The sequence below is a fragment of the Cetorhinus maximus genome, chromosome 16 (genome assembly GCF_964194155.1).
Source record: "Cetorhinus maximus chromosome 16, sCetMax3.hap1.1, whole genome shotgun sequence".
NCBI classification, from domain to species: Eukaryota; Metazoa; Chordata; class Chondrichthyes; order Lamniformes; family Cetorhinidae; genus Cetorhinus; species Cetorhinus maximus.
This window is the reverse complement of record NC_135894.1, coordinates 19,053,689-19,068,515: the sequence shown is the minus strand read 5'-3', so window position 1 is coordinate 19,068,515 and position 14,827 is coordinate 19,053,689. Positions and strand designations below refer to the sequence as shown.

The window sequence follows — 14,827 nt, the reverse complement described above, 5'->3', positions numbered from 1 at the left end:
TAACCCCTGACGTGGAGTCAGTCTCCACATGTATGCTGACACATTCAGCTCTACTTCTCTGATAAATCTCTCAACCTCTCCTCACGGAATCAGTGCAGAAGAGGCCCTTCGGCCCATCAAGTCTGCACCGACACTCTGCCTCCATGTTGTCAGGTTGCTTATATGACATCCAATGTCAGGTCAGTTGAGTCCCAGTTTATTCCAGTTAAATGTTTCGAAGACCTTAAAGCCATTATCTTTGGCCTCCACCACAAACTCTGAACCCTCGCTGCAGATTCCACTCCCCAACTGGGCCAGTGCCTCAGGCTGAACCAGACAGTTTGTACCTGTGTGTCCATTCAACCCTGAGGTGACCTTCTGACCCCATACTCTCACCAGCATAAAGACCACATTCTACTTTGGTAACATGGTTTGCCTCCAACCTGCCTTAACTCATCTGCTGAAACTCTCAACCATGCCTATATCATCTTCAGCCTCTTTTAAGACTCTCTATAAAACCCACTTCTTTGATCAAGATGTTGGTCAACTTTCCTACTATCTCCTCTTTTGTTTTGTCATTTATTTGATTACATCTCTGTGAAGCACCTTGGGATGTTTTTCCATGTTAAAGACAATTATGTAAATGCAAGTTGTGGTGAGTATTATTTAATTTTTGTGTGTTTTTATATGGCAAAATAATCCAGATAGTTGCTGGAATCACTGAAAAATTGTGGTTGATTCAAGTTGGGGCATTTAAATTGATTATCTGAGAGACTTTTGATAGGGTGAGGTACTTTTATCTGGGAAGACTCCAACACTTGACATTTTTTCTGCAACAGACGCATCTAATGTACACCCATCCACCTTTTATTTGATGTGCCACGCTCATGGTTTTAAATTATAGACTCTCGATTCTAAAAAAGAGTCATATTGGACTTAAAGCATTAACTCTGTTTCACTCTCCACACCCCACAGGTGCTGCCATACCTGCTGAGGTTTTCCAGCGCTTCCTGTTTTTATTTTAAATTGTAGACTTCCTGTTTCGTTTTCTATTTGATTCTTAAAATTAATACATGCCTGCGGTAGGCAAGAATTCCTTTGACTGAATCATAAGAGTGGATTGAAATACTTACATAGCTGATTTTGCATTACACAACATCTTGCATTAATATATTTCAGAGGATCAGAAAATTGGTGTTGGGGCAGTAATCTGGGCGGAAGGAAAGATGGTAAGTTTTTTTTTCATTATATTTTTTGAAAAGGAAATTCTACCAGTTTTCTGCTGAAGCCATTTGACCCTTTGCTTGACACCACAGCCGCTGTCACCATTTCATTTGATGGCAACTATCTGTGGGCAGGTCTAAACAGTGAACACCAGAAAGGTATTCAAGTGGGCAGGGCAGCGATCAATTCTGCCATTAATGACTGGCAAAACCATGGAAACTTTGATTTTTGTTTTTCCCCGTCTTTCAGCCAATTGTAGCATCTTATCCACCCTGCACCTCCCCGCCCCTCAACTCTCCCATTAAATGAGAAAAGGGGCTCATGGCTTTTTAAAATAGTGCATACAAGAATTTGATAATGTCAACCACTGAAAAGGGAGAACTTCCCTGATTACCTTCAAATAGTGCAATAGCTTCTTGTAAATTTTCTATATTACAGTAAATTTCCTATATTACAGCAATGGATAAACTTTTTAGCATGTGTACTCTCTAAATGCTACAGAAATTCAACCAATACTTTGTTTTTTTTTATATATTTTGTACAGGATAAGCGGTATTTTAAGAATTTGTCTGCTAACTTCCATCCACCCTTTCTTGGTGCAGGACATTTACATTTAAGGCTAGCCCAGCCACCCAAGCCCATGACAACAAGCATGTGGGCAATCCTTGTTTAAGGGCATTTAAGAGTCACATGTAGGCTTGGTGAGAACAGCAGATTCCCTAAGGGCATTAGTGAACCAGATAGGTTTTTCTGACAGTCGACAGTGGTTTCATGGTCACCATTAGACTTTTAATTCCAGATTTTTGTTGAATTCAAATTCCACCATCTGGAATCCTTGTTTAAGGGCACCTTAAGGGCATCTGTCATGGTGGGATTTGAATCCCAGTCCCCAGAGCATTGCCCTGGGTCTCTGGATTACCAGTCCAGTCACAATGCCACACCGCCACCACCTTCCCTTATGTGTGTACGAATGCTTTTTGTAAATGTATTTTATTTAGAATGCAACAGTTAGACCATAAGACATAGGAGCAGAAATTAGGCCATTCGGCCCATCGAGTCTGCTCCACCATTCAATCATGGCTGATAAGTTTCTCAACCCCATTCTCCCGCCTTCTCCCCGTAACCTTTGATCCCCTTACCAATCAAGAGCCTATCTATCTCTGTCTTAAATACACTCAATGACCTGGCCTTCACAGCCTTCTGTGGCAATGAATTCCATAGATTCCCAACTCTCTGGCTAAAGAAGCTCCTCCTCATCTCTGTTCTAAAAGGTCTTCCCTTTACTCTGAGACTGTGCCCTTGGGTCCTAGTCTCTCCTACTAATGGGAACATCTTCCCCACGTCCACTCTATCCAGGCCTTTCAGTATTCTGTAAGTTTCAATCAGATCCCCCCTCATGCTTCTAAACTCCATCGAGTATAGACCCAGAGTCCTCAAACGTTCCTCATATGTTAAGCCTTTCATTCCTGGGATCGTTCTCGTGAACCTCCTCTGGACCCTCTCCAGGGCCAGAACATCCTTCCTGAGATACGGGGCCCAAAATTGCTCAGAATATTCTAAATGTGGTCTGACCAGAGCCTTAAAGCCTCAGCAGCACATCCCTGCTTTTATATTCTAGTCCTCTCGAAATAAATGCCAACATTGCATTTGCCTTCCTAACTACCGACTCAACCTGCAAGTTAACCTTAAGAGAATCCTGGACTAGGACTCCCAAGTCCCTTTGCACTCCAGATTTCTGAATTCTCTCTCCATTTAGAAAATAGCCTATGCCTCTATTCTTCCTACCAAAGTGCATGACCTCACACTTCCCCACGTTGTATTTCATCTGCCACTTCTTTGCCCATACTCCTAACCTGTCCAAATCCTTCTGTAGCCTCCCCGCCTCCTCAATACTACCTGTCCCTCCACCTATCTTTGTATCATCTGCAAACTTAGCCAGGATGCCCTCAGTTCCTTCATCTAGATCATTAATGTATAAAGTGAAAAGTTGTGGCCCCAACACTGATCCCTGCGGAACTCCATTAGTCAGCGGCCGTCATCCTGAGAAGGACCCCCTTATCCCCACTCTCTGCCTCCTGCCAGACAGCCAATCTTCTATCCATGCCAGTACCTTGCGTCTAACACCATGGGCTCTTATCTTACTGAGCAGCCTCCTGTGCGGCACCTTGTCAAAGGCCTTCTGGAAGTCCAAGTAGATAACATCCATTGGCTCTCCTTTGTCTAACCTACTCGTTACCTCCTCAAAGAATTCTAACAGATTTGTCAGGTATGACCTCCCCTTGATTAAACCATGCTGACTTTGCCCTATTTTACCATGCACTTCCAAGTATTCTGAAATCTCATCCTTAATAATGGACTCTAAAATCTTACCAACGACCAAGGTCAGGCTAATCGACCTGTAATTTCCCGTCTTTTGCCTCACTCCCTTCTTAAACAGGGGGGTTACATTAGCGATTTTCCAGTCCTCTGGGACCCTCCCTGACTCACAGTGATTCCTGAAAGATCACCACTAACACCTCCACTATCTCTTCAGCTATCTCCTTCAGAACTCTGGGGTGCAATCCATCTGGTCCAGGTGATTTATCCACCTTCAGACCTTTCAGTTTTCCTAGCACCTTCTCCTTGGTAATGGCCACCATACTCACCTCTGCCCCCCGACTCTCTTGAACTTTGGGAATGTTACTCTTGTCTTCCACCGTGAAGATTGTCGCAAAGTACCTATTCAGTTCCTCCGCTATTTCTTTGTTCCCCACTACTACTTCTCCAGCGTCATTTTCCAGTGGCCCAATGTCCACCTTTGCCTCTCTCTCACCCTTTATATATCTAAAAAAAACTCTTGCAATCTTCTTTTATATTACTGGCTATTTTACCCTCATATTTAATCTTCTCCCTCCTTATTTCTTTTTTAGTTGTCCTCTGTTGGTCTTTGTAGGCTTCCCAATCCCCTGGTTTCCCACTGCTCTTCGCCGCATTGTATGCTTTCTCTTTAGCTTTTATGCTGTCCCTGACTTCCCTTGTCAGCCATGGTTGCCTCGTCCTCCCTTTAGTATGCTTCTTCTTCCTAGGGATGAATTTTTGCTGTGTCTCCCAAATTACTCCCAGAAACTCCTACCATTGCTCTTCCACTGTCTTTCCTCCTAGGCTCTTCTCACAGTCAATTCTGGCCAGCTCCTCCCTCATGCCTCTGTAGTTGCCTTTATTCAACTGTAATACCGTTACATCTGATTCCAGCTTTTTCCTCTCAAATTTCAGGGTAAATTCTATCATATTATGGTCACTTCCTCCTAAGGGTTCCTTCACCTTAAGCTCCCTTTATCAAATCTGCCTCATTACACATCACTAAATCTAGAATTGCCTGTTCCCTAGTGGGCTCCACCACAAGCTGCTCCAAAAAGCCATCTCGTAGACATTCCATAAATTCCTTTTCTTGGGATCCACTACCAACCTGATTTTCCCAGTCTACCTGCATATTGAAATCCCCCATGATCACTGTAACCTTGCCTTTCTTACACGCCTTTTCTATCTCCTGGTGTATCTTGTGCCCCATGTCCTGACTCCTGTACAGAGGCCTGTGCATAACTCCCATTATGGTTTTTTCACCTTTGCGATTCCTCAACTCTACCCACACAGATTCTACATCATCTGACCCTACGTCATTTCTTGCTATCGATTTAATTTCATTTCTTACTAACAAAGCAACCCCACCCCCTCTGCCAACCTGCCTATCTTTTCGATAGGATGTATATTTTTGGATATTTAGCTCCCTGTCCTGATCCCCTTGCAGCCATGTCTCCGCGATGCCCACCACATCATACCTGCTAATTTCAATCTGCACCACAAGCTCATTCACCTTATTTCGTATACTGCGTGCATTCAGATACAACACCTTCAGTCCTGTATTTCCCGTCCCCTTTCTCATTGTAGTCCCTTTATCTGATATGCTTGAAGTTAGATTCCTAGCCCTTTCCAAACACTCTGTCCTATTTTGTGTTCTGGAGACTTTAATAGCCTCTCCTGGGTTCTCCTTTCTTTTCAGTTTTTTCATAATTTTCCATGAAGTTGAATCCACCCCCCACACGCTAACCTGCTGAGTTAGATCAGTCCACTCACTACTTTCTAGACGTTTTGCTTAACTGTTAAGTTACAGTTTCTTTTCACCAGCCTTATACACAAGAGGAAAGAATATGGTCCTTTTAATATCTGATTGCTTAATTCCCTTTGATTTAATGTGTTTTGTGGTTGAGTCACTTTTTGGGCCATCTTTATGGTTTCACTTCACAATGTATATCCTCTATAACCATGTGTGAAGTTATTCTTTTCCTGATATTACATTTCACAGTGATCATATTCTATCATTTAGTTTGAAATTTTATCTGAAAATTATTTTGTGCGTGTGAACATTCTGAATACCCATCGCACAAGAGACTAACTCGCGTCCCCGTCCCCCCTGATTCTCTCTGGGAAAGGAGCATAATGAAATGTTCCATCCATCACCAGCTGATTGATTTTTAATATGCATTGAAGCAGAACAGATTATGAAGCCAAGTGCCATAAGATTTAAATCCCACTGAGGACACCTACCTGAATTCAGTCAGAGCTTTGGCATGAACTATTGGGTCAGGCACAGCCCACGGAAGTCATGAAGGATGTTGTCATTTTTTAATTCTGTCAAAATGATCAGTCTCTGTTTATTTATAGAGTAATTGTGACGGAACAGGAGCCAGGTATTTGATTGGATGTGGTTATAATGCCTACCCAACGGGGTCAGAATATGCAGACTACCCTCAGATGGACGAGAAGCAGCAGAAAGACAGAGAAGCAAGGAAGTTTCGGTACATTGTACACGCTGAGCAGAATGCCTTAACCTTCCGGTAGGTACTATAAACACTTTGGAGCAATTCACATTACCGGCTTTATCTCTCTGAAATTGCCTATGCATAAAAGAAGAAGAAAAGAGGCATGTTTCTATGGTGTCTTTCATATCCTCCAATGACCCAAAGTGCTTTCAGCCAATTAAGTACTTTTTGAAGTACAGTCACTGTTGTAACATGTGAAACAGGGTAACTGCAAGGTACCGCCAATAACAATGACCAACCAGATAATCTGTTATTGGTGATGTTGGTTGAGGAATAGGTATTGGCCAGGACTGCAGAAGAACTCCCTTGCTCTTCTTCATAGTGCTATGGAACCTTTAGCATCCACCTGAGAAAACAGGGCCTCGGTTTAACGTCTCATCTGAAAGATAGCACCATGTGGGCTGCAGCACTTCAAGAAGGTGAATCACCACTACCTTCTGAAGGATGACTGGAGTTGGGCAATAAATGCTGGCCTTGCTAGCGTTGCTCACATCCCATGAACTAATAAAAAAATTATAACTAATATTTCAACAATTATGCAGGGTAAATCTCCACATGTTTCCATTAAAGCTATGTTTCTGTAAAACAGGAAAAAGTACTGTAGATACTGGAAACATGAAACAAAAGCAGCAAATGCCAGAAACCCTCAGCAAGACAGACTCTGCATCTATGGAGAAAAGCAAGAAGTCAACATTTCAGGCAATGCTAAACCTAACTTGCTGAGAGTTTCCAGAATTTTCCATTTGTATTACTTTAATTCTACTTTGCTGTCTTGCAAGATTTGAGATAATGGGCACACACTTCTGGGGACAGGTAAATGTGTCATATGATGCAAAGCATCCTCTTGGCTCATGCCTATTTGCATTATACTGTAGGGATTAACCTATATTCAGTGGGCTCAAATAGGAATCAACCAGGACTAAAACACCTGAAAATGGTGTTAAACACGCTACATAATTTTATTATGGTATTAAGACATGACTGTTTTTGAGATAAAGATGCCAAACAGTCTTATCAGGCAAGTGCAATTCAAAACTTTGTGATCAGTTCCTCTGATCCAGATGCAAAATTTGTAAAATAAAATATTAAATTTTTTTTTTTAATGTTCTCATGATGTGAATAAATGAAACGCAATGGGGCACAATTTAATTGAGCCCTAAGGATGTACTTGACAATAGATGGCAATGCCTAGTGAATTATCAGGGCGTAGAATGGGCAATCCTTTGTGCAACCTTCATTTAATAGGTGTTCAATGTGTTTCTTTTGCAGGTGTCAGGATATTAAAGATGATGAAAAAACAATGATTTTTGTTACCAAATGTCCATGTGATGAATGTGTACCTCTAATAAACAATGCCGGTATCAAACAGATATACACCGGTGACCTTGATGCTGGCAAAGTAAAAGCAGACATATCCTATCGGAAATTCTCTGGTCTACAAGGAGTGAGGAAATTTACAGTAAGTACAGCGTTACAAATCATTAGGGCACGAGAAAAATCCTTGATCATGAAAGGTCCATCGATCCTTATCTCATGGACACATTAACTATTATATCATGGCATCAAATCATAGTTTGAGTAACCACAATGTTTTTCAGCATTTATTTCAGCTGCAGAGACACTAATTTGGTACTGCAAGCCTGGTTTATGAGATCGCAAGTTTGAAATCCTTTACCTTCCAAAGCCTTGTGTTTTTGCCAGCTTCTTAAACAATTCATACATCTTTACACTTCTGCTTTGGATGAGTGAACTGTGTTGTACCACTGAAATACTGTATGCATTGTTACTAGACTGTTAATATGGAGAGCATGGCTTCAAATTCAAGCATGACCATTTGAATTGATTAAAAAATCTGGAAATTAGAAATGTAAATGGCCATGAAGGAGTCAGATTATCTTAAAAACCCAACCGTTTTACTTATGTCCATTAGGAGAGGAAACCTGCTGTCCTTGCCCAGGCTGTCTGATATGTGACAGCAATCCCAACCAATATTGACTCTTAACCTCCCCTCTGAAGTAGCCTAGCAAGGTGCTCTGTTGTTGAGGATGGGAATAAATGCCAGTCCTGACATTAACACTCACATTATGAGATTGGACAATGCAACTTGCTAATAAGGGGAGATTAACCTGCTGGCCAATCTCCTTTTAGGGCAGATGTTAACCGTTGTTCACTGATAGCCCCCAAGTCAGAAGGTTATGGATTCAAGTCCTAATCCAGAGACATAAGCACACAGTCCAAGCTGAGGCACCTATGCATTAATGAAGGAGTGCTGCAGTGTCTTTCAAATGAGAAGTTAAACTGAGGCCCTGTCTGCTCTCTCAGGTGGTTATAAAAGATCCCATGGCACTATTGGAAGTTGTTTTGTCCCCTAATGGGCTACATATACATTTGGCACAAAATTGGATAAGGCCTGAAAATGGGTGTGGGGATCAAGAAATGCAATTAACCCACACCTGTGCATTCCAATGCAGGCAGCACGCAAACTTAGGGAGGGAGTTCCAGGCTTTTGACCCAGTGACAGTGAAGGAATGGCGATATATTTCCAAGTCTGCACTGTGGGTGTACCTACACCACAGGGAATGCAGCAGTTCAAGAAGGCAGCTCACCACCACCTTCTCAAGGGAAGTTAGGTTTGGGCAATAAATGCTGGCCTTGCCAGCGATGCCCACATCCCATGAGCATATTAAAAAAAGGTGCAGGACTGATTTAAGTAGTGCGAGTTAGCTTGAGCTTGTGCGAAACTCTCCTGATTTTGCACCCCTTACTAAGACATCCAGGCACTCAGTGCTCATTGCCCTGGCTGCACATTGCATTGACAGAATGGAGCAGCAGCATGAAGTTTGCGTGCTGCCTGCATTGGAATGCACAGGCATGGGTTAATTGCACTTCATGATCCCCGCACCCATTTTCAGGCCTTATCCAATTTTGTGCCAAATGTATATGTAGCCTATTAGGTGTCAAAAACAACTTCTAATAGTGCCATGGGATATGTAACTTGGAGGAGAACTTACAGGTTCCCATGTATCCGCAGCCCTTGTTCTTCTCAGCTGCTGTCAAAGATCCTGGGTGTGTTGCTGCAGTGCATCTTGTAGATGGTACACACTGCTGCTACTGTGGTGGAGGGAGTTAATGGCACTCCTTACACCACCTTAAACAATCAAGCGGGCAGCTTTGTCCCGGTTGGTGTCAATCATCTTGAGTGTTGCTGGAGCTGCACTCATCCACACAAGTAGAGAGCATCCCATCACCCACCTTACATGTCCCTTGTAGATGGTGGACAGGCTTTGGGGAGTCAGGAGGTGAGTCACTTTGCCGCATAATTCCCAGCCTCTGACTGGCTCGTGTAGCCGCAGCATTTATATGGCTGGTTCAGTTCAGTTTCTGGTCAATGGTAATCCCCAGGATGTTAATGGTTGGGGATTCATCGATGTTAATGCAATTAAATGTTAAGGGGCGATGGTTAGATTCTGTCTTGTTGGAGACGGCAATTGCTGGCACTTGTGGTGCGAATGTTACTTGTCACTTGTCAGCTCAAGCCTGAATGTTGTTTGTTTGTTGTCTTGCTGAATGTGAATACTTGCTGCTTCAGTATTTGAGGAGTTGCGAATGGTACCGAATACTGTGCAATCAGCAAACATTCCCACTTCTGACCTGATAATGGAGGGAAGATCATTGATTAAGAAACTGAGGATGGTTGGGCTTGCAATGCTACTCTGAGGAACTCCTGCAGTGGCTGAGATGTTTGGCCTCCAACAACTGCAACTATCTTCCTTTTATGTTAGGTCAAGCTCCATCCAGTCAAGGAGAGGTGCATTTTGGCTGGAGCAGATGCCAGAATTTATTGCACAAGTCACCTTGACCTTGGGGAAAGAGACAGGAATGGTACAACATGGCATAGAGCGGGCTCCAAATTTCTCTGTCGCATCCCTGGAGGTCTTGATGCAGGAAGTCAACGAGAAGCAAGAATCATTCTTCACGTGTGTCCAGAAGACCTTCCAGACAAACTCTGAGAGCTGACCTTACAACTCAGTGCCAGTATTATAACTTGAGGATCGATGTGCGGTGCCGAAAGAAGTTCACTGATTTCGCCTTAATGATCGAGGTTAGAGAATGCATCTTCGAATGTCATATTCTTACTCCTGAACCACTAATGTCAGACGCTGATCAATGCACGACGCTCTATTGCTCACCACCACCTTCTCGAGCAATTAGGAATAGTCAGTGACGCCCACGCCCTGTGAAAAAATTAAAAATCCTACCAACAGTCTCCTACCTAATTTCCATTCATATGGAAACTGGCTAATGTAATATTTTTATTCTAGAAAGCAGAAAACTACAGGCCAGTTAGCCTAACATCTGTCATAGGGAAATTGTTAGATTCCATTATCAAGAAGGTTATAGAAGGATATTTAGAAAATCATAATTTGATCAGGCAGGGTCAATATGGGTTTGTGAAAGGGAAATCACATTTAACTAATTTATTAGTGTTTTGAAGAAGTAACAAGCAATGTGGATAAAGGGGAACCTGTAGATGTGGTGTAGTTGGATTTCCAGAAGGCACTTGATATTGTGCCACATCAAAGTTTACTACACAAGGTTACGTTGTGTAAGGGGTAACATATTAGCATGGATAATGAATTGGTTAGCTAACAGGAAGCAGAGAGTAGCGATGCATAGTTTTGGGTTGATAAGTTGTATCAAGTGGAGTGCCACAGGGATCAATGCTGGGGCCTCAACTATTTACAATTTATTTCAATGACTTGGATGAAGGGACCAAATATATGGCAGCTAAATTTGTTGACAGCACAAAGATAGGAAGGAAAGTACGTTGTCAAGAGGAGGTAGAGAATCTGCAAAGGGATGTGGACAGGTTAAGTGAGTGGGCAAAAATTTGGCAGATGGCTTATAACGTGAGAAAATGTGAACTTGTCCACTTTGTCAGGAAGAATAGAAAAGCAGCATACTGTTTAAATGGAGAGAGATTGCAGAACTCGGTAGTACAGAGGGAGCTGGGTGTCCTGGTACATGAATCCCAAAAAGTTAGTATGCAGATACAGCAAGTGATTAGGAAGACAAATAGAATGTTGGCATTTATTGCAAGAGGGCTGGAATATAAAAGGAGGGAAGTTTTTACTGCAGCTATATAGGGCATTGATGAGACCACATCTGGAGTACTGTGTACAGTTTTGACAAAAGATATAATTACGTTAGAAGCAGTTCAGAGAAGGTTCACTCAACTCATTTCTGGGATGAGGGGCTTATCCTATGAAGAAAGATTGAACAATTTGGGCCTATACCCATTGGACGTTAGAAGAATGAGAGGTGATCTTATTGAAACATAGAAGATCCTAAGGGGATTTGATGGGGTAGATCCCAGGACCATGTTTCCATTCATCAGAGAAATTAGAACCAAGGACACAGTTTAAGAATAAGAGGTCTACCGCTTAAGACAGAATTGAGGAGAAATATTTTCTTGCAAAGGATTATTAGTATGTGGAATTCTCTTCCCCAGAAAGCAGCAGAGGCTGGATCATTGAATTTATTCAAGTCAGAGTTAGACGGATTTTGATAGATAAGGATTATGGGAGGCAGACGGCAAACTGGAGTTGAGACGACAACCAGATCAACCATGATCTTGCTGAATGGCAGAGAAGGTCCAAAGGGCTGAATGTTCTACTCCTGCTCCTAAGTCCTATGTTCCTATTGCTTAATCTCACCCTCTGTTAGCACTGATGCAAGCCTCACATCCACATTTCACAGCTTACAGACACTGTCACCTGTTCAACCATGACAATTACATCACCCAAGCACATTGCACCACTCTCACTGACACACTTCCCTCTCTTTTGCAGAAGACGGCACATAATTGAAGGCAGTAGGAGCTAACCAGCAGGGACCAGACATGGCTTCATGTCCTTTCCCCATGGAGGAAATAGTTGTTGCCATCCTCAGAGCGGCCATGACTGAGACCATGATCAGTGATGGGGCTGAAGGGGTCAAAGATTGCAGTACTTTTATACCTAACGCTCCTTCTCAAATCCCAGTTCCCTCTCACTGTACATTGTGTAAGCATGCATCTTACTTCATCTCCACTCCATTCACTGAACCTACTCATAAAAACATAGGAACAGGAGGAGGCCATTTAGCCCCTCTAGGCTTTTCTGCCATTCAATGAGATCATGGCTGACTTATGACCTAACTTCATTTACTGCCTTTGCTCCTTTTCCCTTAATACTTTTGGCTAACAAAAATCTAATCAGTCTCATTTGGTGCCTTTCTCCTTTCAGATACACAAGAACTGCTACCTGGCCCGGTAGTAATGCAGGAGGAAGAAGGGACTGATGATAATGAAACATTCAATCTCACACTTGCAGACACCAGATCAGGTACTGGCACTGTGCATACTTTAGAGGGTAGCATAGAGGCAGGATCTGCAAGTGATGATTGATCAGGCATGTGTCCTGCATCCAGGCAGGAGGAAAGGGTACCAGCTCACTGGAGGGCAAGGTCACACACAGGTTCTGCTATAGGGCACTCTGATGAGAACTTCAATGAGCCGGTGTACTGGAAAAGGCTGATGGATATGAGCAATGAAATTCTTAGCACATTGGCAGGCCTGCAAGTAAACCAGTGGCAACTTTCAAGCAGCCTGGAGGAACCTGGCACCAAATTGAGACAGGACTTTTCTCAGAGCTTTGAGCCCATCTTTCTAAAATGGAAGTGGTGGACATCTTTATGAGCACTTCTGGAACCAACCATGATGTAGCTTTTGACGGCCAATGTCTCAGTTTCCATTTGACCACAAGCAGAAACCAACTAATGTCTTCGAGTGCTGCTGTGGAAGCTCAGACTGAAGTTGTTGGCACGGTTTGCTGCCATCATAGCCGTGGATGTCTGTGTTCAAAAGGACTTGCGGGGTCTCACCTCAGTACCGGAATCTGCCCTCCAACTGATTTATGAGGATTGCTGGGGCACCATGCTGGGAGGTGGCATTTCCTCCATGGAGCACGAATCTGCTGTGCGCCCTCAGGATGACCGTATTCGTCCTCCCATCACTTCCACACCATCAGTGCCCCTACTGTTGCCTGTCAGCTAGCCAGCCTAGAATGCTACTGCCATGGCAAGGTGCTGCAGTCCAAAGCTGGACCTTCTGGGCCCAGAACCGTTCGAGGTTATCCTGCAAGGCCATCTGCAGCCTCCCCTGCTGAACGTCAACATCCTTCCACCAGAAATTCTGCAGCATGTGAAATAGGAGCTCTGTGCAGGCAAAGGCACATGGAAGACAGGCACTAAGGGAATACATAAGGGTGACTATTTGACTTTTGTATGGGATAAAATGATTGTTTTCTGGTACCTTTCAATTCTACATTGGGGCCAAGAGGATGAATGAAAGCGCAGTGCTCTAATCTGTGATGGTCAGTGACAGAGGGATTGTAAAATTGAGACTAGTTGAATGGGGAATTGAGGTTGTGCTCAGTGGTACCACAGTCAAATGAGCCAGTCATGGGTAACCCTGCTGAACGGGAGATGCGTTGATTGCCGCCTCCTGTTCCTTTTTAGCTGCTGCTGTATACCAGGTGGTAAAGGCAGTGCTCTCGTGAAGGCAAAGTTGTGCACGATGCAACAGACCACAACAAATTGTGACACACGTTCTACTGAGTCCTAGGACTCCTCCTCTACCATTACTATCCATAGTTCCAAACTACAACGTGCATGTAAAAGTGCATGTTGCCACAGCAGCTAGGACGCCGAGTGAACTGTAAAATCAGGGCTACTCCAAAGCAGTCCAGGCAGCATAAGTGTTGGTAAGCACCCCCAGTGGTCTGCTCGATATTTTGTGGGGCATCATGGCTGTCATTATAGATGGAACATTGGTCATGATTCAGGTGGTCAGTGGTAGCATTTGTCACCCTGTAGCCATCTTATAGTTTGACCTGGTGGCTCAGGTACTGATGGTGCAGTGAACTGGGGCAGACTCGAGGCATCATGGCTGCTGCCAAGGTACTGGCTATATATGCCACATGCACATTCGGGGAGTGGATCCCTTTACAATGGAAGTACATCTCTGCATTTAGATTCACCTGCAAAGCATGTGTGCTGTCAATGGCAACCTGCCCCATGGGAAAATTTGCTATCCTGGTGAAGCCATGTGCACACTCTGCCAGCTTCCCTCTGGCAAGAGAGAATGCAATGTACTCCTCCTATCTCATGGTATGCAGAGTGTCAGTGCCTTTTGCAGCAAGGGACAGTGAATAACATGTTAGAGATGTTGGCTGCTGCAGCCTGGAAGGAGCTCAACACTAGGAAGTTCATGGCCATGGTCACATTTACAACCACTGGCAGTACTATCCTCACCATACTCTGAGGCTGCAGGCACAACTGCAACAAATGGCAGATTTCAGAAAGCACCTTCTTCATTAAAACAGGGATTTTGTATACAGGGTTCCTTGCTGAAGTTGAAGTAAGAGAATTGTACCCTGAAATCTCTGGATGAATATGGCCTCCTGCTGAAGGCCCTTCTCTGTTCAATCTCCTCCTCATCATGCTGCAGGTCAAAAAGCCGGGTAAATACAGAACCTATGACTGGGAGCAAGTGGTCTGAGCAGAACCCCTGAAGTGAGAATGAAGGCCTTCATCATGTACAAAAATACCTTCTGTAGACTTCACCCAACTTTATATAGCAGAAAAAACTCTCAAGGTTTCCACAAGGTCAGCAGCAGCAGCCAGTAGATATCAATCGTCAACAAGCCTGAAAATAGTTGATGATC

The 14,827-nt window shown here is 43.5% G+C and overlaps 1 protein-coding gene across 3 annotated transcripts in view; it reads left to right on the top strand.

Moving 5' to 3' along the window:
- cdadc1 (cytidine and dCMP deaminase domain containing 1) overlaps positions 1-14,827 on the top strand; it is a 42,220-nt gene that overhangs the window by 16,042 nt on the left and 11,351 nt on the right. For all 3 annotated transcript variants that reach the window (XM_078559447.1, XM_078559446.1, XM_078559448.1), the window contains 3 exons: positions 1,159-1,208; positions 5,902-6,074; positions 7,329-7,518. In XM_078559447.1, the coding sequence (XP_078415573.1) occupies positions 1,159-1,208; positions 5,902-6,074; positions 7,329-7,518 (413 nt within the window). The remainder of the gene's footprint in view (positions 1-1,158; positions 1,209-5,901; positions 6,075-7,328; positions 7,519-14,827) is intronic.